Raw genomic sequence first — 24340 nt, 5'->3', positions numbered from 1 at the left:
CAGAATTCACAACAGCATTCCTCATGTGAGGCAGTTTCTTTGTAGCGCTTGATGGTTTTTGCAACTGCCTTTGGGGACACTTTCAAAGTTTTCCCAATTTTTCAGACTGATTGACCTTCATTTCTTAATGTAATGATTGCCACCCGTTTTTCTTTACTTAGCTGCTTTTTTCTTGCCATAATACAAATTCTAACAGTCTATTCAGTAGGACTATCAGCTGTGCATCCACCAGACTTCTGCTCAACACAACTGATGGTCCCAACCCTATTTTTAAAGCAAGAAATCCCACTTATAAAACCTGACAGGGCACACCTGTTGTGAATTCCGCTCTTGGGCTCCCTCCGGTGGTTGTAAGTGGCACTTTTGTGAGTTCTAATCTTGGGCTCCCTCCGGTGGTTTTAAGTGGAATGGCTGCTTCTTGGATTTAGCAGTCAGCAGCTGCTTCCACTGATTATCTATTTTGCTCGGCTATTTAGCCTGGCTCTTTCCTTCAGCTTGTGCCACTTGTCAATGGTTCCTGGTTGGATTCACATCTCTTTGGATTTTCCTGTTATCCTGACCAGTTCAGCAAAGTTAAGTCCTTGCTTGCTCTTTTCTGTCCACAGGTTGTGGACTTATCCGTTCTGTGCTTTCTATGTTTGTCCAGCTTGTCAGTATGAATTAATTCAGTGTAGCTGGAAGCTCTGGGAAGCAGATTTACCCTCCACACCTTTAGTCAGGTGTGGAGATTTTTGTAAACTCTGTGTGGATTTTTTGTAGTGTTTTATACTGACCACACAGTATTCCATCCTGTCCTATCTATCTAGCTAGACTGGCCTCCTGTGCTCATCCTGGTTTCATTCTGTGTATGTCTTTTCCCTCTCCACTCACAGTCATTACTTGTGGGGGGCTATCTATCCTTTGGGGATTTTCTCTGAGGCAAGATAGTTTTCCTTTTTCTATCTTTAGGGGTAGTTAGATCTTAGGCTGTGACGAGGTGCCTAGGGAGTGTCAGGAGCATCCCACGGCTACTTCTAGTGTTGTGTTGAGCTTAGGGACTGCAGTCAGTACAGGTACCACTTCCTTTAGAGCTCGTCCCATGTTGCTCCTAAACCACCAGATCATAACAGTACAAGTGGCCAAAAATGAATTAAATGCTTCTCAAAAAAAGGAAAAAATTCTGAGCCATTTTTTTTTCTGTGCTCTATTTTGTCTTTTTTTTTTTCCTCTTGATCTCTGGGTGGTTCAGGATTTATGCTCTGGCATGGATGTTCAGGGTTTGTTTTCTCATGTGGATCAACTTGCTGCAAGAGTACAGAGTATCCAAGATTATGTTGTCCAGACTCCGGCTTTGGAGCCTAGAATTCCTACTCCTGATTTGGTTTTTGGGGACAGATCCAAGTTTTTGAACTTTAAAAATAACTGCAAATTGTTTTTTGCTTTGAAACCCCGTTCTTCTGGTGATCCCATTCAGCAAGTTAAAATCATCATATCCTTGCTGCGTGGTGACCCTCAGGACTGGGCATTCTCCCTTGAATCAGGGGATCCGGCATTCGGCATTGCTGAATGTAGACGCATTTTTTCAAGTGCTCGGATTATTGTATGACGAACCTAATTCTGTGGATCATGCAGAAAAAACCCTGTTGGCCCTGTGTCAAGGTCAGGAAGCGGCAGAATTATACTGCCAGAAATTTAGGAAATGGTCTGTGCTCACTAAATGGAATGAGGATGCTCTGGGTGCTATTTTCAGAAAAGGTCTTTCTGAAGCCCTTAAAGATGTTATGGTGGGCTTCCCTACGCCTACTGGTTTGAGCGAATCTATGTCTCTAGCCATTCAGATTGATCGGCGTCTGCGCGAGCGCAAAGCTATGCACCATATGGCAGTGTCCTCTGAGCAGAGTCCTGAACCTATGCAATGTGATAGGATTTTGACTAAAACAGAACGGCAGGAATTCAGACGTCAGAATAGGCTGTGTTTTTACTGTGGTGATTCTGCTCATGTTATTTCTGATTGCCCTAAACGTACTAGGAGGGTCGCTAGGTCTGTTACCATTAGTACTGTACAGCCTAAATTTCTTTTATCTGTGACCCTCATTTGCTCATTGTCGTCCTTTTCTGTCATGGCATTTGTGGATTCAGGCGCTGCCCTGAACTTAATGGACTTAGAATTCGCCAGGCGCTGTGGTTTTTCCTTGCAGCCTTTGCAGAGCCCTATTCCTTTGAGGGGCATTGATGCTACACCATTGGCCAAGGATAAACCTCAGTACTGGACGCAGATGACCATGTACATGGCTCCAGCACATCAGGAAAATTGCCGTTTTCTGGTGTTGCATAACCTGCATGATGTTGTTGTACTGGGTTTTCCATGGTTACAGGAACATAATCCGGTGCTGGATTGGAAAACTATGTCTGTGACTAGTTGGGGTTGTCAAGGGGTACATAGTGACGTTCCTTTGATGTCAATTTCCTCTTCCCCCTCTTCTGAGGTCCCTGAGTTTTTGTCGGATTTCCAGGATGTATTTGATGAGCCCAAGTCCAGTTCCCTTCCTCCACATAGGGACTGTGATTGTGCTATTAACTTGATTCCTGGTTGTAAGTTCCCTAAGGGCCGACTTTTCAATCTGTCTGTGCCAGAGCATGCCGCCATGCAGAGCTATGTTAAGGAATCTTTGGAGAAGGGGCATATTCGGCTGTCTTCGTCACCATTGGGAGCGGGTTTCTTTTTTGTTGCTAAGAAGGCTGGCTCCTTGAGACCCTGTATAGATTATCGTCTTCTTAATAAGATCACGGTCAAATTCCAATACCCCTTGCCTTTGCTTTCTGATTTGTTTGCTCAGATTAAGGGGGCTAGTTGGTTTACTAAGATTGACCTCCGAGGGGCATATAATCTTGTTCGTATTAAACAGGGTGACGAATGGAAAACTGCATTTAATACGCCCGAAGGCCATTTTGAATACCTTGTGATGCCATTCAGGCTCTCTAATGCTCCATCTGTGTTCCAATCCTTTATGCATGATATTTTCCGCAATTATCTTGATAAATTCATGGTTGTATATTTGGATGATATTTTGATTTTTTCCGATGATTGGGAGTCTCATGTGAAGCAGGTCAGGATGGTATTCAAGATCCTTCGTGATAATGCTTTATTTGTGAAGGGGTCTAAGTGCCTATTCGGAGTTCAGAAGGTCTCTTTTTTGGGTTTTATTTTTTCTCCCTCGTCTATGGAAATGGATCCTGTTAAGGTCCAAGCTATTCATGACTGGATTCAACCCACATCTGTGAAGAGCCTTCAAAAATTTTTGGGCTTTGCTAATTTCTATCGCCTTTTCATTGCCAACTTTTCCAGTGTGGTTAAGCCACCTTACTGATTTGACGAAGAAAGGCACTGATGTGACGAATTGGTCCTCTGTGGCTGTTGAGGCCTTTCGGGAGCTTAAACGCCGATTTACTTCTGCCCCTGTGTTGCATCAGCCAGATGTTTCTCTTCCTTTTCAGGTTGAGGTTGACGCTTCTGAGATTGGGGCAGGGGCCGTTTTGTCTCAGAGGGATTCTGATGGTTCTTTGATGAAACCGTGTGCTTTTTTTTCCAGAAAGTTTTCGCCTGCGGAACGCAATTATGATGTCGGCAATCGGGAGTTGTTGGCTATGAAGTGGGCGTTTGAGGAGTGGCGACATTGGATTGAGGGAGCTAAGCACCGCGTTGTGGTCTTGACTGATCATAAGAATCTGATTTACCTCGAGTCGGCCAAGCGGCTGAATCCTAGACAGGCTCGATGGTCCCTGTTTTTCTCCCGTTTTGATTTTGTGGTCTTGTATCTTCCGGGATCTAAGAATGTTAAGGCTGATGCCCTCTCTAGGAGTTTTTCGCCTGATTCTCCTGGAGTCCTTGAGCCGGTTGGCATTCTTAAGGAAGGGGTGATTCTTTCTGCCATCTCCCCTGATTTGCGGCCTTTTGTGCTAGGATGGGCATTGATTTGTCTTTTTCTTCGGCGTTTCATCCTCAGACTAATGGCCAAACTGAGCAAACTAATCAGACCTTGGAGACCTATTTGAGATGCTTTGTGTGTGCTGATCAGGATGATTGGGTGGCTTTCTTGCCGTTGGCCGAGTTTGCCCTTAATAATCGGGCTAGTTCGGCTACTTTGGTTTCACCTTTCTTTTGTAATTTTGGTTTTCATCCTCGTTTTTCTTCTGGGCAGGTTGAGCCTTCTGATTGTCCTGGTGTGGATTCTGTGGTGGACAGGCTGCAGCAAATTTGGACTCGTGGTGGACAATTTGACGTTGTCTCAGGAAAGGGCTCAACGTTTTGCTAACCGCCGTCGGTGTGTTGGTCCCCGGCTTCGTGTGGGGGATTTGGTTTGGTTGTCTTCTCGTCATGTTCCTATGAAGGTTTCTTGTTTAAGCCTCGGTTTATTGGTCCTTATAAGATTTCTGAAATTATCAATCCGATGTCTTTTCGTTTGGCTCTTCCAGACTCTTTTGCCATTCATAATGTTTTCCATAGATCTTTGTTGCGGAGATATGTGGTGCCCGTTGTTCCCTCGGTTGATCCTCCTGCCCCGGTGTTGGTTGAGGGAGAGTTGGAATATGAGGTTGAGAAAATTTTGGATTCTCGTTTTTCGAGGCGGAGGCTTCAGTATCTCGTCAAGTGGAAGGGTTATGGCCAGGAGGATAATTCTTGGGTTGTTGCCTCCAATGTCCATGCCGCCGATTTGGTTTGTGCTTTTCACTTGGCTCGTCCTGATCGGCCTGGGGGCTCTGGTGAGGGTTCGGTGACCCCTCCTCAAGGGGGGGGGTACTGTTGTGAATTCCGCTCTTGGGCTCCCTCCGGTGGTTGTAAGTGGCACTTTTGTGAGTTCTGCTCTTGGGCTCCCTCCGGTGGTTTTAAGTGGAATGGCTGCTCCTTGGATTTAGCAGTCAGCAGCTGCTTCCACTGATTGTCTATTTTGCTCGGCTATTTAGCCTGGCTCTTTCCTTCAGCTTGTGTCACTTGTCAATGGTTCCTGGTTGGATTCACATCTCTTTGGATTTCCCTGTTATCCTGACCAGTTCAGCAAAGTTAAGTCCTTGCTTGCTCTTTTCTGTCCACAGGTTGTGGACTTATCCGTTCTGTGCTTTCTATGTTTGTCCAGCTTGTCAGTATGAATTAATTCAGTGTAGCTGGAAGCTATGGGAAGCAGATTTACCCTCCACACCTTTAGTCAGGTGTGGAGATTTTTGTAAACTCTGTGTGGATTTTTTGTAGTGTTTTATACTGACCGAACAGTATTCCATCCTGTCCTTTCTATCTAGCTAGACTGGCCTCCTGTGCTCATCCTGGTTTCATTCTGTGTATGTCTTTTCCCTCTCCACTCACAGTCATTATTTGTGGGGGGCTAATCTATCCTTTGGGGATTTTCTCTGAGGCAAGATAGTTTTCCTGCTTCTATCTTTAGGGGTAGTTAGCTCTTAGGCTGTAACGAGGTGCCTAGGGAGAGTTAGGAGCATCCCACGGCTACTTCTAGTGTTGTGTTGAGCTTAGGGACTGCGGTCAGTACAGGTACCACTTCCTTTAGAGCTCGTCCCATGTTGCTCCTAAACCACCAGATCATAACACACACCTGTGAAGTGAAAACCATTTCCGATGACTACCACTTGAAGCTCATCAAGAGAATGCCAAGAGTGTGCAAAGCAGTCATCAAAGCAAAAGGTGGCTACTTTGAAGAACCTAGAATACAAGACATATTCTCTGTTGTTTCACACTTTTTTGTTAAGTATATAATTCCACATGTGTTAATTCATAGTTTTAATGCCTTCAGTGTGAATTTACAATTTTCATTGTCATGAAAATACAGAAAAATATTTAAATGAGAAGGTGTGTCCAAACTTTTAGTCTGTACTGTATATCTAATGATGACTGTGTTAAAATAAAATTATTTGAAAAAAGCCAGAATTGTAATTGTACAATTGGTGGACATGATTTTACATGGGGAGCAGGTGGCCGGTCCCGGGTGCACTGCTCCCCCAGGTAACTCCATGTACACTGAACTTCTGATTTCAGAAAACCAGGTCCGCTCCATGATACCTGGTCCGAGCGCTAGGTTCCAGACAATGCTGGAAACGTCTAACATGGATCGCTATTTGGTCGTCCACTTCCCTGAACATTTGGCCCATGCAGCCCTTAGCAACCCACCCCACCTGAACCAGGACTCTCCTCCACAATTCACTGACTGACACTGAACTCCCTCTAACCAGGAAGTGACCCCCTTCTTATCAGTACTAGTGCCCACCCACTGGGCTAATCCTAACCTTAACCATTTCCTATTTACATGCTAACCTGTTCTTTATACTATGCTGTCCTATACTTATCCTTATGCTATGCTCACATTATGCTCTAACACCTTACATACTGTATATCAGCATAACACATTATATCACATTACATTAGACATATGTTACTTTCACATATAAAACCGTGCAAACGTATTTACATAATGCGTCTCTTGTCTTCAAGGGCAGAACCAGGACAAGACAGTCCACATTCCTACATTTCCACAATCATACTGAAACGAAGAATCATGTTCCCAAATCAATCTTATTGAACAATACACACCCTATAATGAAAATGTGTTGATTTTTTCACCATTTGGATTTTTTTTTTATTTTTCAGTATAGTATATGGTAAAATGTTGGCATTCAAAATACAACCCCTTCGCAAGAAACAACCCATCGAATGGCTGTACTATTTGAAAAAAGAAAACAGCTATGACACTTAAAGAAAACATAACTGCAAAATAGAGAAGCTGCCCAATCATGAAGGGGTTAAGAATAATTGTAATATTTTGTCGAAACATTATGGCCTATAAAATCCAAAGGAAGAAATTTTGCTTTAACTCAGTGTCAGCAGAGAACTTTAAGCATATCATGACACAATACATTTGCCTCTGTGTTCTGGAGTGGAAGTGAAGCCGATCTGCATCAGACCGGGGGACATTTCCTGACTATGAAAAGCTCACGCTGAGTTAATTGAGGAACACTGTTCTATCAGCTAGTACTGCTTAGAACAGATGCCCGGCCTCACATTACCATGGAGCTGGCATTTCATTCTCACATTTTATGAGGTTTGATTAGTAAAATACTCAATTGCTGCATCCCATTATCCCAGCTTAATCTTCACTGTGAGACCGTAATGTGGAAATGCATTGGCCGTTGGGTCGGAATGTGCACGGGAAGATGTGTGTGATCACGAATATAGCACTGCATTATTTACTAATGAAATTGCTCAGAAGAACAAATAGTGAAGGAGTCTTATAGGTTTTCCCACTGTGAGGATAAAGCATCGTAAAGCCATAGAAACACCCAAGTGTTTTATAGTCAGAGGACAATAAATCTGAAATTCTGTGCTCTGGTCGCCTGCTTAGTTTTATTTTGTTATTATAAATCAACTTCACAGTAAAATTCCACTGGCAGCAGCCTACACATAGTAATTCCTGGCATATAGCGATCTATAGGTCTACGCTGTAATTATCACATGTACAGTCATGGCCAAAAGTATTGACACCCATGCAATTCTGTCAGATAATACTCGTTTTCTTCCTGAAAATGATTGCAAAACACAAATTCTTTGGTATTATTATCTTCATTTAACTTGTCTTAAATGAAAAAACACAAAAATAATTGTCCTAAAGCCAAATTGGATATAATTCCACACCAAACATAAAAAGGGGGTGGACAAAAGTATTGGCACTGTTCAAAAATGGTGTGATGCTTCTCTAATTTGTGTAATTAACAGCACCTGTAACTTACCTGTGGCACCTAACAGGTGTTGGCAATAACTAAATCACACTTGCAGCCAGTTGACATGGATTAAAGTTGACTCAACCTCTGTCCTGTGTCCTTGTGTGTACCACATTGAGCATAGAGAAAAGAAAGAAGACCAAAGAACTGTCTGAGGACTTGAGAAACCAAATTGTGAGGAAGCATGAGCAATCTCAAGGCTACAAGTCCATCTCCAAAGACCTGAATGTTCCTGTGTCTACCGTGTGCAGTGTCATCAAGACGTTCAAAGCCCAGCACTGTGACTAACCTCCCTAGATGTGGACGGAAAAGAAAAATTGACAAGAGATTTCAATGCAAGATTGTGCAGATGTTGGATAAAGAACCTCGACTAACATCTAAACAAGTTCAAGCTGCCCTGCAGTCCGAGGGTACAACAGTGTCACCCCATACTATCCGTCGGCGTCTGAATGAAAAGGGACTGTATGGTAGGAGACCCAGGAAGACCCCACTTCTTACCCCAAGACATAAAAAAGCCAGGCTGGAGTTTGCCAAAACTTACCTGAAAAAGCCTAAAACGTTTTGGAAGAATGTTCTCTGGTCAGATTAGACAAAAGTAGAGCTTTTTGGGCAAAGGCATCAACATAGAGTTTACAGGAGAAAAAAAGAGGCATTCAAAGAAAAGAACACGGTCCCTATAGTCAAACATGGCGGAGGTTCCCTGATGTTTTGGGGCTGCTTTGCTGCCTCTGGCACTGGACTGCTTGACCGTGTACATGGCATTATGAAGTCTGAAGACTACCAACAAATTTTGCAGCATAATGTAGGGTCCAGTGTGAGAAAGCTGGGTCTCCCAAATGACCCAAAACACACTTCAAAAAGCACTAGAAAATGGTTTGAGAGAAAGCACTGGAGACTTCTAAGGTGGCCAACAATGAGTCCAGACCTGAATCCCATAGAACACCTGTGGAGAGATCTAAAAATGGCAGTTTGGAGAAGGCACCCTTCAATTATCAGGGACCTGGAGCAGTTTGCCAAAGAAGAATGGTCTAAAATTCCAGCAGAGCATTGTAAGAAACTCATTGATGGTTACCGGAAGCGGTTGGTCGCAGTTATTTTGGCTAGAGGTTGTGCAACCAAGCATTAGGCTGAGGGTGCCAATACTTTTGTCTGGCCCATTTTTGGAGTTTTGTGTGAAATGATCAATGTTTTGCTTTTTTGCTTCATTCTCTTTTGTGTTTTTTCATTTAAGACAAATTAAATGAAGATAATAATACCAAAGAATTTGTGTTTGCAATCATTTTCAGGAAGAAACTGAGTATTATCTGACAGAATTGCAGGGGTGTCAATACTTTTGGCCATGACTGTAAATAGTCAGTGGAACGATGGTTCAGTCGAGTGTTCGACCTGGAAGCTTTCTTGCCTGACTCCTCCATACACAGGAGCACTTGCTCTGTTGAGCACTCTTGTGATCTCTATGAGAGAGCTGATGCCAGACATCTTTCATGGAGGCTTATTTTATTTAATTTGCTTGCTTATATATTAATTCCCCTGTGCTTTATAGACATTATCCCACTATCCTCATTATAGCTCATAATCTAGATCCCCTATCAGTATGTATATGAAGTGTGGGAAGAAACCAAAGTACCTAGAGGATATCCACACAAACACGGGGGGAAGATACAAACTACTCACATAAGTTGTTCTTGGTGGGATTTGAACAGAGGACCCCAGGGCTGCAAAGCAACAGTGCTAACCACTAAGCCACTGTGGCTTATCTGTTTAAGAACAAAAGACAGCCCAAAATCAAACATGCTGGATCCTTATCTTCCCTAAAAATCGTTTGTTGGGAGAGAGTTAAGGTACCGTCACACTCAACAACGCTGCAGCGATATAGACAACGAGCCGATCGCTGGAGCGTCGCTGTTTAGGTCGCTGTAGAGACGTCAAACACAGCAACTCCAGAACGATGCAGGAGCGATCCAGTGACGTAATGGCGACTCACTTATCGTTCTCGCTGGTTGTTAGCTCCATGTAAAACGTTGCTGGCATCGTTGCTTTTGATGTCAAACATGACCTCCACTGTTCCTTAATTAGATTTCAAAGTAAGGAAAGGGCAATTTGAAAACACTTTGCTATCTTCCTATAGTCTTCTCCTGCTTTGTGGGCCTCCACCATTTTCAGTTTCAGAGGGCTAGGAAGCTGCTTAGGCTTCTTTCACACTTCAGTTGTTTGGCGTCAGTCTGCTCCGACATAGTGACGGATCGACGGATCCGTCACAATTGTTGAGAAAACGGTTCTAATGGATCCGTTTTTTTTGATGGATCCGTTACTTGGGGGTTGTCTGGGAAAAGTATCTACTTTTTGGAGCATGCGCAATTGGAAAAGCGGATTGGGGCGACGGATCCGCCGAAATGACGGTCGTGACGGATCCGTCACGAACCGCCATTTCGGCATAGACAATAAACGTTATAATGTCCATCAATGTCTAGATGACATCCGCCAAATCTCGACGGATCCGTCACATGGCGGATGGAACGGACGACCATCCGCCACAATCCGTCACTAATGTATGTCTATGGGAAAATAGCAGATCTGCCAAAAAAAAAATGACGGATCCGCTATTTGAGGAAAATGGTGGTTTCAGACTGACACCAAAAGACTGAAGTGTGAAAGAGGCCTTAGAGGAACCCATGGCTGCTGTTTTTTGGCACAAGGTTAAGGGAGGCTGTTTTTTTATAAAGCTGGGAAATTTGCATCACCTGGCCTTTCCTAACAATGATGGTGAACAAGCCATAACCCTAAAAGTATAATTATGGTCTGAAACCTTTGTCAATGTTATCGGAGCACACAAATCCTCAAGGGTGCCCAAACCTTAGCATCAACCCATTTTCCTTTTTGTAATTTTTAAAATATAAAATATGAAAAAAAAATATTTTTCCGCCTGAAATACAAAAGGAAATTAGTCATCTTTAACTTTAGCCCTTTTAGCGATCATTTCATCTTCAACTTGCTTAACTGTTCAAAATAATTGTAATTTTGACCAAGGGTGTCCAAAATTTTACATGACACTGTATGTGGAAAAGCCTTTATCTATTTGACAATCTGTCTTAATTTATAGCAACAAGACAATTTGGTTCTATCGACTGATGAAATTTCAGCTTGTGTCAGATACTAAAGGCTAATTCAAATTTAACAACCGTTATGGCTACCATTCAAGATAGTTCACAGCACCAATGATAGACAACTGCTGATTGTATAGGCAGATGACCATGATTCTGCTGTATTCTTGGTGCCATTTGGTTTAATAATAGAGTGCACCTGTCACTATGAGATGCCGCAGGGCAACATAGTATGATGATAGAGCGGTTTTATCTTTATATCCCTTTGAATGGAACTAAAAACTGCCCATATGCAATCTGGTTGTCTCCCAGATTGCTTGCCAATATCTCATGGTCAGGCAATGATCCGACCCATGTAGAGTTTTTCAGATAGAGAAGACAAATGCTTCTAAATACGGATGTATCAAAATGAAACTGACACTTTTTTTCCAATAGACAACAGTACAATGGCATTTACCTTACACAAGACCACCAATTTGAGCACTATATATTTCAAATTACAAGGTTAAAACATCCCTTTTAGTGAAAATAACAAAAAAATGATAAATACAGTTGTGCTCAAAAGTTTACATACCCCAGCAGAATTTTTGCTTTTTGGTCTTTTTTCGGAGAATATGAATGATAACATCAAAACTTTTTCTCCACTCATGGTTAGCTTTTATTGTCAAACTACTTTGTTTTCTCTTTTTAAATCATAATGACAACCCAAAACATTCAAATGACCCTGACCAAAAGTTCACATACCCTGGTGATTTTGGCCTGATAACATGCACAGAAGTTGACACAAATGGGTTTGAATGGCTACTAAAGGTAACATCCTCACTTGTGACCTGTTTGCTTGTAATCAGTGTGTGTGAATAAAATCTGTGTTTTTGGGATCCAGACAGACTCTTGCATCTTTCATCCAGCCACTGACATTTCTGGATTGTGAATCATGGGGAAAGCAAAAGAATTGTTAACGGATTTATGGGAAAAGGTAGTTGAACTGCATAAAACAGGAAAGAGATACTAAAAGATGTCCAAGGAATTGATAATGCCAGTCAGCAGTGTTCAAACTGTGATTAGCAAATGGAAAATCAGGGGCTCTGTAAAAACATAACCACGGTCAGGTAGACCAACAAAAATGTCATCCACAACTGCCAGGAAAATTTTTCGGGTTGCAAAGAAAAACCCACAAATAGCATGAGCTGTAATTCAGGACTCTCTGAAGACTAACAGTGTCGCTGTTTCAAGATGCACAATAAGGAGGCACTTGAAGAAAAATGGGCTGCATGGTCGAGTCGCCAGAAGAAAGCCATTACTGCACAAATGCCGCAAAGTATCTTGCCTACAATACGCAAAACAGCACAGAGACAAGCCTCAAAACTTCTGGAACAAGGTAATTTCGAGAGCTGAGACAAAAGTTGAATTTTTTTGGCCACAATCATAAACGTTACATTTGGAGAGGTCAACAAGGCCTATGATGAAAGGAACATGATTCCTACTGTAAAGCATGGAGGTAGATTGCTGATGTTTTGCAGATGTGTGAGCTACAAAGGCACAGAAAACTTGGTTGAAGGAAAGATTAACCCCTTACCGGCATCGGACGTACTATACCGTCCGATGCCGGCTCCCCTGCTTTGATGCAGGGCTCCGCGGTGAGCCCGCACCAAAGCCGGGACATGTCAGCTGTTTTGAACAGCTGACATGTGCCCGTAATAGGCGCGGGCAGAATCGCGATCTGCCCGCACCTATTAACTAGTTAAATGCCGCTGTCAAACGCAGACAGCGGCATTTAACTACCGCTTCCGGCCGGGCGGCCGGAAATGACGTCATCGCCGACCCCCGTCACATGTCCGGGGGTCGGCGATGCGTCTCCATTGTAGCCATAGAGGTCCTTGAGACCTCTATGGTTACTGATTGCCCGTCGCTGTGAGCGCCACCCTGTGGTCGGCGCTCACAGCACACGTGCAATTCTGCTACATAGCAGCGATCAGCAGATCGCTGCTATGTAGCAGAGCCGATCGTGCTGTGCCTGCTTCTAGCCTCCCATGGAGGCTATTGAAGCATGGCAAAAGTTAAAAAAAAAAGTTTAAAAAAATGTGAAAAAAATAAAAAAAACATAAAAGTTTAAATCACCCCCCTTTCGCCCCAATCAAAATAAATCAATAAAAAAAATATCAAATCTACGCATATTTGGTATCGCCGCGCTCAGAATTGCCCGATCTATCAAATAAAAAAAGTATTAACATGATTGCTAAACAGCGTAGCGGGAAAAAAACTCGAAACGCCAGAATTACGTTTTTTTGGTCGCCGCGACATTGCATTAAAATGCAATAACGGGCGATCAAAAGAACGTATCTGCACCGAAATGCTATCATTAAAAACGTCATCTCGGCACGCAAAAAATAAGCCCTCAACCGACCCCAGATCACGAAAAATGGAGACGCTACGAGTATCGGAAAATGGCACAATTTTTTTTTTTTTTTTTTTAGCAAAGTTTGGAATTTTTTTTCACCACTTAGATAAAAAATAACCTAGTCATGTTTGGTGTCTATGAACTCGTAATGACCTGGAGAATCATAATGGCAGGTCATTTTTAGCATTTAGTGAACCTAGCAAAAAAGCCAAACAAAAAACCAATGTGGGATTGCACTTTTTTTGCAATTTCACCGCACTTGGAATTTTTTTCCCGTTTTCTAGTACACGACATGCTAAAACCAATGATGTCTTTCAAAAGTACAACTCGTCCCGCAAAAAATAAGCCCTCACATGGCCAAATTGACGGAAAAATAAAAAAGTTATGGCTCTGGGAAGGAGGGGAGCGAAAAACGAACACGGAAAAACGAAAAATCCCCTGGTCATGAAGGGGTTAATGCAGCACATTATCAGCAAATACTGGAGGCAAATTTGCACTCATCAGCCTGGAAGCTGCGCATGGGACGCATTTGGACGTTCCAACATGATAACGATCCAAAACAAAAGGCCAAGTCGACCTGTCATTGGCTACAGCAGAACAAAGTGAAGTTTCTGGAGTGGCCATCTCAGTCTCCTGACCTCAATATCATTTCGCCACTCTGGGGAGATCTCAAGAGCGCAGTTCATGCTAGACAGCCCAGGTATTTACAGGAACTAGAGGCTTTTTGCCATGAAGAGTGGGCAGCTTTACCATCTGAGAAAATAAAGAACCTGATCCACAACTACCACAAAAGACATTAAGCTGTCATTAATGTTAGGAGGGCAATAAACGATATTAAGAAATGGGGTATGTGAACTTTTGATCAGGGTCATTTGGATGTTTTGGGTTGTCATTATGATTTAAAAAGAGAAAACACGGCAGTTTGACAATAAATGGCTTCACCCAAACACTAACCATGAGTGGAAAAAAAGTTTTGATGTTATCATTCATATTCTCTGAAAAAAGGCCAAGTAAGTAAAAATTCTGCTGGGGTATGTAAACTTTTGAGCACAACTGTATATAAGTAATAGAAACAAATATACCCGGCCAACAGTATTGCTTGTCTGGAAGTGACAGAGGGAGTATTGGATTACCCTATTAAGATGCTAGTCTCTCCCTACATTGCCACGGAGGTTGGCACCCCATACCTGCACAGATGGCGCCCCTGGGAAATGCGTAGAGAAATACATACTTGGATGGTAATAGGCCATTAGATGTCTGAATGCATACCAAGGGTGTTTTAGGGGGGTGTCTGGACTGCTTGCAATTAAGCACATTAATATGTCGGGAATAGGCGCAACTGTGTTTAATCATATATGTAGAAGGGTAATGACCGCCGCAATTGCACACTAGTATACTTATTTGGTACTTGCTATTTTTCAAAGCTACAATTTTATACATATGTATAGGGGTTGCTTGCCTCTGTTGACTACATAGTAATCCCTACATTACCTAACATTCTATATGCTCCCTATTGTGGTTTGATAGTATGATGGCATAGCATGAATGCAGTATATTATTACATAAAAGATCAGTTTTTCAACTTGAGTATTGAGGAGCTTCATATCTTCAATACAAACTGCCCAAATATACTACAAACCTTATCATTGTGCTTAATTTTTGCTGTCTATCTACAATGACACTTTCTCTCCCTTTCCTATTATGCCTGATAGGGCTAGATATAAGGTAAGCCGAAGGCAAGTAGGGACCCCATCTGCACAGGTATAGGGTGCCAACCTCATCGGCAAAGTAGGGAGACACTAGCATCTTAACAGGGTAATCCTATACTCCCTCTCTCACTTCCAGAGAAGCAATACTTTTAGCCGGGTATAATTGTTTTTATTACTGATATATTCCAATTCGTTATTTTCATTAAAAGTGATGTTTTAACCTTGTTATTTGTGACATATTGTGCTCAAGTCGGTGATCCTGTAGTTTTAATAAAATCACAGTTTTATCAGCAGGAGATTATCACTAGAAAACTAGTCAACCTGTTGCAATGTAGTCCTCCATATTCATGAGCTCCGTATAACCCTGCCCACACCACTGATTGGCAGATATCCAATTAGTAATGTGGGCGGGGTTATACAGAGCTCAGCATTCAGAGAACTGGTAGATCTGCAGCAGAGAAAACAGAGATTATATCAAAATGAAAGCACGTAGCCCAGTAAGTGACACATCGCTGGAATCAGGGTTTCTGTATTTAAGTTACGCTTTTCTCAAATGGGGTAGCAAAAGCCTGATGACAGATTCCCTTTATTTAAGTACTCATAAGAAATCATGTCTTTCCTTTATGGGGTTCTTCTCTAATTAGAAGTGACGGAGTTAGGATATGCCATCACCGCCCGATCAGTAGCAGTTGGAAACCCAGAGCACTACCAATCTTCAGAATGTAGCTGTATTGCAGTTTCTTGCACACTGAATAGATAAAAATACCACTCCTTAAAACATGACCTGTTGAATAATGCGTATTTTATTATTTTCAAAAATTCTGTAAAACTAGTCCCTACATTTAGATACTAATACCTCATTTTGGATATGGACCTATAATTTGTCCTGGAATGGTTTAGGTGATATTTTCAGCTCTGATGAAAGCATCACTTTGTGGTTGTAATATTGTGAAAATAGCACAGCATCTTGGCATTTGAGCATGTATATTCAGCACTGACCTTGTCTTACAGCCAGAGTGGTCGTATAGACCAAGAATAGAAGGATGTAGTTCAGAAAACTCTGAAAGAGAGGAGTGTTGGCGTGAAAATCCTCCGATAGGTATTTACTCGTGAGTCTGATGCCACATAGAAGCAGAGATAACACCTGGCCCAGGGCTATGGACAACAGCATTTCCCTGTGAAAAAAGCATAAGAAATCATTTTAAAATGATTACCACCAATGCTTATCAATACTGACAGAGCTCAGCACAATAACAGTACATAACATTGTAAAATGTGAATTTCTGTAACAACAATATTCAACCGGGTGTCAATTATTAATGTTATCAGCGTAAAGATCCAAGCTGTGAATTACTTGTTTCATTTGTTTTACCTTGGAGGAGCAGAGAGGTATGTTCACACATTGCATAATTGAAGCTTTTTTTTTTGCAGTGTTGGTAGGAAAAGCGCTATGTATGATATACGCATTTTTATTGCTTTTTTACGTGGCGAAAAGTGTTGCAAAAACACTAAAAGAATTGACATGCCCTTCTTGCCAAAAGTGCCGCAGAGCTCGAAATACATGGAAAAAGAAGCAGTTTGTGCATGAAATTTCAGGAATCTCATTGGTTATGATGCTACTGTAAGCCTGTGTGCCCACGTTGCGTTTTTATGCATTTCCGCCGTGATTTTGCCTCAGCGGAAACGCTTAAAAAACAATTAAAAAAACGCATTCCTTGCAATCCTATAGGATTCCGCAGCTGCTGTGCCCATGCTGCGGATTTTCCCGCAGCAGAATCGCATAGTGCTAAAATTCACAGCATGTTCATTATTTCTGCGGAATCGCGGCTATTCCGCCGCCATAGGATTGCATTGAAATGCTCACTTTACGCATGTGGTTTCATGGAGCAAAGAGTGGTCCACGGGGACCAAAGAAAACGACCACAGAGTCCGTATTTGAAAAAATATACAAAGAAATCTTTATTAATTTAAAAACATAGTAACTGGACAATCTAGAACAGAACGAGTAGAACAGAGAACCACATGGTGCGCACATAGACCTCACCAGTGTATAAAACTCCACAGGCACACGGAATCGGGGAAGGGAAACACCTGCATTAAAGTATGTGATAGTTCACATGAAATCCTGAGGCAGATCGCAATATGAAACCACCATCCGGCATAATATAAATGGCAGTACAAATCACTTAGCTATAAATAAATAGTCATACTTGACCGAGGATCCCTGCCTCACCGAAAGGATACAGCCTGAGTCTAATAATATCAAAGGCAACCAAGCCACAGCAGTAATAGACCAGGAGCTGTACAGAGCGGATCTTACCTCGCTGTCAAAAGCAGTGTGCCAGCCTTCCCAGAGTCCGTGTGCCCTCCCCGACGCGCGTTTCGGTCGCACACCTTCTTCAGGGGACTCGGTGAACAGATGTCTAACATGCCATTAAATACCGTCCACATCCCGGAAGTAATTAACCACAGACCGGAAGTAGAACTCCGTTACTGTGGAAACTATAGTATAGCGTCCCCACCACAGTAATGCAGCATGTCATATACAGCAGCAGCGATAATCAAAACCATACCAGGGAATCGCCCGGCAACACACCACACGCCGGATCATCACAGGGCCCTGCGCGACCGGACGGCGGACATGCCACCTGAACAGACCCCAGCCGGATGGTAAGAAGGAGAGGTGCGCATGCGTACAACTGCATGGAGATTGGAACCACCACATCCACACTGAGTGCCTCACCACAGACCGGAAGAAGAACTCCGTTGCCGTGGAAACTCCGCAGCAGCGTCCCCACCACACCAGCGCAACAAATCGCGCACAGGGAATAAGCGGAGCCACGCCAGGGGACCGCCCAGCGACACGCCACCCGCCGGACCATCGCAGGGCCCTGCGCGACCAGACGGCAGACACGTCACCGAACGGACCCCAGCCGGGTAGGACAAAGAAGCACGCATGCGCACATCTACATAATACATATAGCTGCCGAATCTCTGCTAGAAAAGTGCTGCAGGGGGAACTACAAAAGATGGAAAAAGGGGGAGGGATGGCATCTTCATATCAAAAAACATAAACCATAAACAAGAAAGAATGAAAATAGTGACATAGAAAGCTGATACGTGGATACGAAGTTTAACATAATAACTAAATCGCATAGATACCAAATACAACAGCCGCACTCAGATTCCATATGAGAGCCGATTCCATCAGAAAAAGTTAGCCTTACAACATATGGCCTTAACAGATAGAAAAAGGCTCAAAGTGGGAGCCGTGTGCGGCCGGCATCTATATGTACAAAAGCTGGCACAGAATATAGAAAATATAAACAAAAACTGCCAAAAAATACATAATACTGGCTATAGGGGATACAGGATATATATATATATATACATACACCAGGACACCCCTGAAAGCGGCATATATACCAAAAGAGCATCATATCTCCTACGGATGTTTACAAGTGGTGATATAAGTGTCACCAGACATCAGGGGAAGTAGACATAAACGACATAATTAGAATCAATAGAGAGGGCACATTCCATTATGTAACAGGGAGCATGGCATCTTCCCATATATTAAGTCCACCCCAACTTGAAGATCTTGACAAACAAATTGATACGGCACAGGCAGATCTCCGGACAAACAGCACAGAGGAGAAAATTCAAGCATTTGAAATTAATCTGGAGAAAGTATTGGATCAGACTTTGAAAAGAATACAGGATAATCAAACCCAAAAATTTAATAGAGATTCTAAGGATTATCAGCTGAAAACTGTCTACCGTTGGGCTAAGAATATACCTCAGCCACACCCCAGGAATCGGGCTGGTTCCTTTTCATCTATATCATCGACTGGTGAAATTTCAGACGCCTCAGGATCCTCTATGGTGACGCGATCTGGAATAATATATAAAAAATTCCGTAAACGCAATTATCACCCATATAGACGTCAGGGTCCCAGCTCACCAGATGAGGGACAAGGTGGCAACAAGGTAATCAATCTCAGCGAACATCAGCTAACATCTGCTGATCTATCCTTACTCAATAGAGGTCTTTCTTTCTCTCCATCAGCAGGCCGTGACACTTTTTCTATTGTCAAGGACCTTCATTTGTTTGCTCGATCCTTACTTTTTAAAAGGTATTTCTTTGATGATAATTTACACGTTTTGTTCCCGACAGAAGAGGAGCGGGCAGCCCTGAGGATTTTGGAGGAGTTATCGGATGAGCACAAGTCTACGGAAGGAGGTAGGATACCCCCATCTATCAGACCACGCTCCAGGAGTTTTCCCCCCCTTTCCAATTGTAGTGCAATTGGTTACTAAAGATCTAATGAAAATTCCACAGCACATCCGGGGGGACAATTTAACTAGGGAGGAGCGACAACGACTCCACCATCTACAGAGGCTCCCAGACGTGGTGCTTAAACCGGCGGACAAGGGGGGTAACATTGTCATCTGGCCTGTGGCTATGTACGAGCATGAGGCATTCCACCAGTTGAAAAACTCGGTGTGCTATAGGAGACTTACGTTTAACCCCTTGTCCGCTTATTGTGCACAGCTGTCTACTATACTATCTGCCGCTGTGGATGGTGGAGTCATTACAAAGGAATTGGCCACCGCTCTGGTGGTCAATGAACCCACCATCCCTACGTTTTACCTCCTCCCGAAGATACATAAAAACATCAAAGTCCCCCCAGGACGCCCAATTGTGTCAGGGCGGGGAAACTTCCTGGAGAATGTCAATAAATGGATCGACTCCATCTTACAACCTCTGGTGATGGGACTACCTTCCTTCCTTAAGGACACGACTCAGCTGCTCCGGATGGTTGATGGGCTTTCTTTGGACCCTGATACCCTCCTGGTAGCGGCTGATGTCGAGTCCCTTTACACCAGCATCCATCATGGTGACGGACTTAGGGCAGTTAAGTTTTTTCTGGACTCGTCCGACTACTCCCCCGACTTCAGGGCGCTTGTTCTGGTGGTGTTGGAGTTTACTCTAACACATAATTTTTTTACTTTTAAGGGGTCCCTCTACCTGCAGCTCCAGGGCACTGCTATGGGGGCGGCTTTTGCCCCCTCGTATGCAAATTTGTTCCTGGGGCTGTGGGAGAGGGACCTCTTCCTGTCAGATGAGCGGCCGTCGTCGGTGGATTGCGTCCTTTCTTGGACACGGTACATCGACGACGTCTTTCTCATCTGGCAGGGTACCTCCTTAGCTCTTGAAGAATTCTTTGAGGCTATTAACCATAACGATATGAACATTCGGCTGACGGTCAAACACCATCCGGATGAAATTGAATTCCTAGATGTTGTTCTCCGGAGAGATGTTGATGACAATATCAGTACCAATATCTACCGTAAGCCTACTTCGTCTAACATGCTACTACATGCCTCCTCCTCACACCCGTCCCACATGATTCGGTCTGTGCCCGTGGGACAGTTTCTGCGTCTACGGCGTATCTGTTCCTCACTGGCCCTTTTTGAGGAAGAAGCCGTTAAACTCAAGCAAAGATTTGTTGAGAGGGGCCATAGCCATCGTGCGATAAAGAGGGCCTATCATAGGGCGAAATGGTCCGATAGAAATACATTGCTATATCGGAACGCCGCCAACACCAAAGAATCAGGGGTGGTGAGATTTATTACTGATTTTAACACATGCTCATCATCCATACGGACTACACTTGAGAAGGCATGGCCAATTCTAATGACCGATCCAACAATAGCAAAAATTCTCCCCTCAAGCCCTGCCATTACATTTAGGCGCTCTAAGAATCTACGCGACCATCTGGTAAATAGTCACTATAAAGGGGGCCCTAGTAGAACCTTTTTGAATGCTGTCTCGGTTCGGGGGGCTGTAGGCCCTGTGGTCGCTGTGTCGCCTGTACTAACATCGACCGATGTGACTCCTTTTCGGATGCATCTGGTCGTAAGAAATATAACATTAAAAAGTCAATCACATGTACCACCTCTAATGTGATTTATTATGCCACGTGTACATGCTCCCTGATCTATGTTGGTCTTACCACACGTCAATTGAAGATTCGGGTCAGGGAGCATGTGCGTGGCATCCAGGCGGCCGGCGACTAGCGGGATGCAGCCCTCCTTAAAACATTACCTAGACACTTCAAGCTCTACCATGAGTGCAATAGCAAACTATTGCGTGTCAGAGGCATTGATGCCATTGATCTGGGGATACGTGGAGGGAACATCTCGCAGCGGTTGGCTCAACTTGAGTCCCGCTGGATCTGGACTTTGGGCACCGTTCATCCATATGGTCTGAACGAGAACTTGAGCTTCTCACCCTTTTTGTGATCACCGCCCACTGCACATTCTATATTCAATATCTCATGCCTCACCGGTGTGTTGTGTTTTTAACTTTTCATGTTTTTCATTGTATTTTTATTCATTTTCTCCCTTTTTTTATATCTTAGGTCTTGTGTTGATGTCTTTCTTTCTTTTTATTATTTTTTGCTGATGGATGGATGAAGCTATTTGAAAATGCGTGACTTTACCATCTCTCTGGCTGACGGATGTACACTGGACATTGGAGTTTGTCAGTGGTACTTAATCGACGCTGGACGGCCAATGTTAATGGATTCTTCAAGTTGGGGTGGACTTAATATATGGGAAGATGCCATGCTCCCTGTTGCATAATGGAATGTGCCCTCTCTATTGATTCTAATTATGTCGTTTATGTCTACTTCCCCTGATGTCTGGTGACACTTACATCACCACTTGTAAACATCCGTAGGAGATATGATGCTCTTTTGGTATATATGCCGCTTTCAGGGGTGTCCTGGTGTATGTATATATATATATATCCTGTATCCCCTATAGCCAGTATTATGTATTTTTTCGCAGTTTTTGTTTATATTTTCTATATTCTGTGCCAGCTTTTGTACATATAGATGCCGGCCGCACACGGCTCCCACTTTGAGCCTTTTTCTATCTGTTAAGGCCATATGTTGTAAGGCTAACTTTTTCTGATGGAATCGGCTCTCATATGGAATCTGAGTGCGGCTGTTGTATTTGGTATCTATGCGATTTAGTTATTATGTTAAACTTCGTATCCACGTATCAGCTTTCTATGTCACTATTTTCATTCTTTCTTGTTTATGGTTTATGTTTTTTGATATGAAGATGCCATCCCTCCCCCTTTTTCCATCTTTTGTAGTTCCCCCTGCAGCACTTTTCTAGCAGAGATTCGGCAGCTATATGTATTATGTAGATGTGCGCATGCATGCTTCTTTGTCCTACCCGGCTGGGGTCCGTTCGGTGACGTGTCTGCCGTCTGGTCGCGCAGGGCCCTGCGATGGTCCGGCGGGTGGCGTGTCGCTGGGCGGTCCCCTGGCGTGGCTCCGCTTATTCCCTGTGCGCGATTTGTTGCGCTGGTGTGGTGGGGACGCTGCTGCGGAGTTTCCACGGCAACGGAGTTCTTCTTCCGGTCTGTGGTGAGGCACTCAGTGTGGATGTGGTGGTTCCAATCTCCATGCAGTTGTACGCATGCGCACCTCTCCTTCTTACCATCCGGCTGGGGTCTGTTCAGGTGGCATGTCCGCCGTCCGGTCGCGCAGGGCCCTGTGATGATCCGGCGTGTGGTGTGTTGCCGGGCGATTCCCTGGTATGGTTTTGATTATCGCTGCTGCTGTATATGACATGCTGCATTACTGTGGTGGGGACGCTATACTATAGTTTCCACAGTAACGGAGTTCTACTTCCGGTCTGTGGTTAATTACTTCCGGGATGTGGACGGTATTTAATGGCATGTTAGACATCTGTTCACCGAGTCCCCTGAAGAAGGTGTGCGACCGAAACGCGCGTCGGGGAGGGCACACGGACTCTGGGAAGGCTGGCACACTGCTTTTGACAGCGAGGTAAGATCCGCTCTGTACAGCTCCTGGTCTATTACTGCTGTGGCTTGGTTGCCTTTGATATTATTAGACTCAGGCTGTATCCTTTCGGTGAGGCAGGGATCCTCGGTCAAGTATGACTATTTATTTATAGCTAAGTGATTTGTACTGCCATTTATATTATGCCGGATGGTGGTTTCATATTGCGATCTGCCTCAGGATTTCATGTGAACTATCACATACTTTAATGCAGGTGTTTCCCTTCCCCGATTCCGTGTGCCTGTGGAGTTTTATACACTGGTGAGGTCTATGTGCGCACCATGTGGTTCTCTGTTCTACTCGTTCTGTTCTAGATTGTCCAGTTACTATGTTTTTAAATTAATAAAGATTTCTTTGTATATTTTTTCAAATACGGACTCTGTGGTCGTTTTCTTTGGTCCCCGTGGACCACTCTTTGCTCCATAGTTATTAGCGACTAGTCCGATTATAGTCCTCCTTTTCTTGTGGTATTATGCTGTATCTTGTCGTGTTTTTAGCTAATGCATGTGGTTTCATGTGCGGATGGTACCAGGGTCTGGAGGAGAGTTGACTCTTCTTCAGGCCCTGGGATACATATTCCTGTAAAAAAAGAATTAAAATAAAAAATAGGGATATACTCACCTTCTGATGGCCCCCGGAGTCCTCCCGCCTCTCAGCAGTGCACGCGGCGGCTTCTGTTCCCAGGGATGCATCGCGCGAATCACCTAAGATGACGCAACCATGACATCACAAAGGTCCTTCGTGCAAAGCATCCCTGGGAACAGAAAAAAACAGGAGCGCCGCTGAGGAGATCAGGGGCCATCGGAAGGTGAGAATAATCATATATTTTTTTTACATTATTTTTAACATTATATCTTTTTACTATTGATGCTGCATAGGCAGAATCAATAGTAAAAAGTTGGTCACACTTGTCAAGCACTATGCTTGATAAGTGTGACCAACCTGTCATTCACTTTTCCAAGCGATGCTTCAAATAGCTTGTAGAGCGCAATCATTCTGCAAGCTCAAAAATGGTTGCAAAACTCTTGTTTTGCGGGAAAACGCATGCGAATTCCGCATGCGTTTTACCCGCGGCAGAGAGTTGCGGAAATGCTGTGGAAATTTCCGCAGCATTTCTGCAACGTGGGCACATAGCCTTAAACACTGCAAAGTTTACGCACCAAATACAGTGCGTAAAATGCAAAACAAAAATGCAACCGCCACCGTTACGTATGAACATAACTTTAAAGTATGTGCACACGTCATTTTTTTTAGGAATCTTTTTCTCAAAAATAAAAAAAGAAATGTAGCTAAAAAGTCACTCAAACGTTTTTATTTTGATTCAGGCTTTGTAAAATGCCTGATGGGAAAAAAAAAAAATTCATGTCACTTCTTTGCAACAACCCCTGATGGAGAACACTACAAACTAAGCACTGTCAATTTGAAAACGCTTGACAAACTCTTAAAGGCTATGTGCACATTGCAAATGTGTTCATTAGTACAGACTATGTT

The 24340-nt window shown here is 43.4% G+C and overlaps 1 protein-coding gene across 1 annotated transcript in view; it reads right to left on the bottom strand.

The window, feature by feature from the left end:
- The window catches only part of SLC35F1 (solute carrier family 35 member F1), a 692218-nt gene that overhangs the window by 325002 nt on the left and 342876 nt on the right, over positions 1–24340 (bottom strand). The window contains exon 2 of the mRNA XM_069767980.1: positions 15963–16138. Coding sequence (XP_069624081.1) covers positions 15963–16138 — 176 coding nt within the window. The remainder of the gene's footprint in view (positions 1–15962; positions 16139–24340) is intronic.

The sequence above is a fragment of the Ranitomeya imitator genome, chromosome 5, assembly GCF_032444005.1.
Source record: "Ranitomeya imitator isolate aRanImi1 chromosome 5, aRanImi1.pri, whole genome shotgun sequence".
NCBI lineage: Eukaryota > Metazoa > Chordata > Amphibia > Anura > Dendrobatidae > Ranitomeya > Ranitomeya imitator.
The sequence above is the reverse complement of the archived record's forward strand: the minus strand, read 5'-3'. Positions and strand labels throughout refer to the sequence as shown.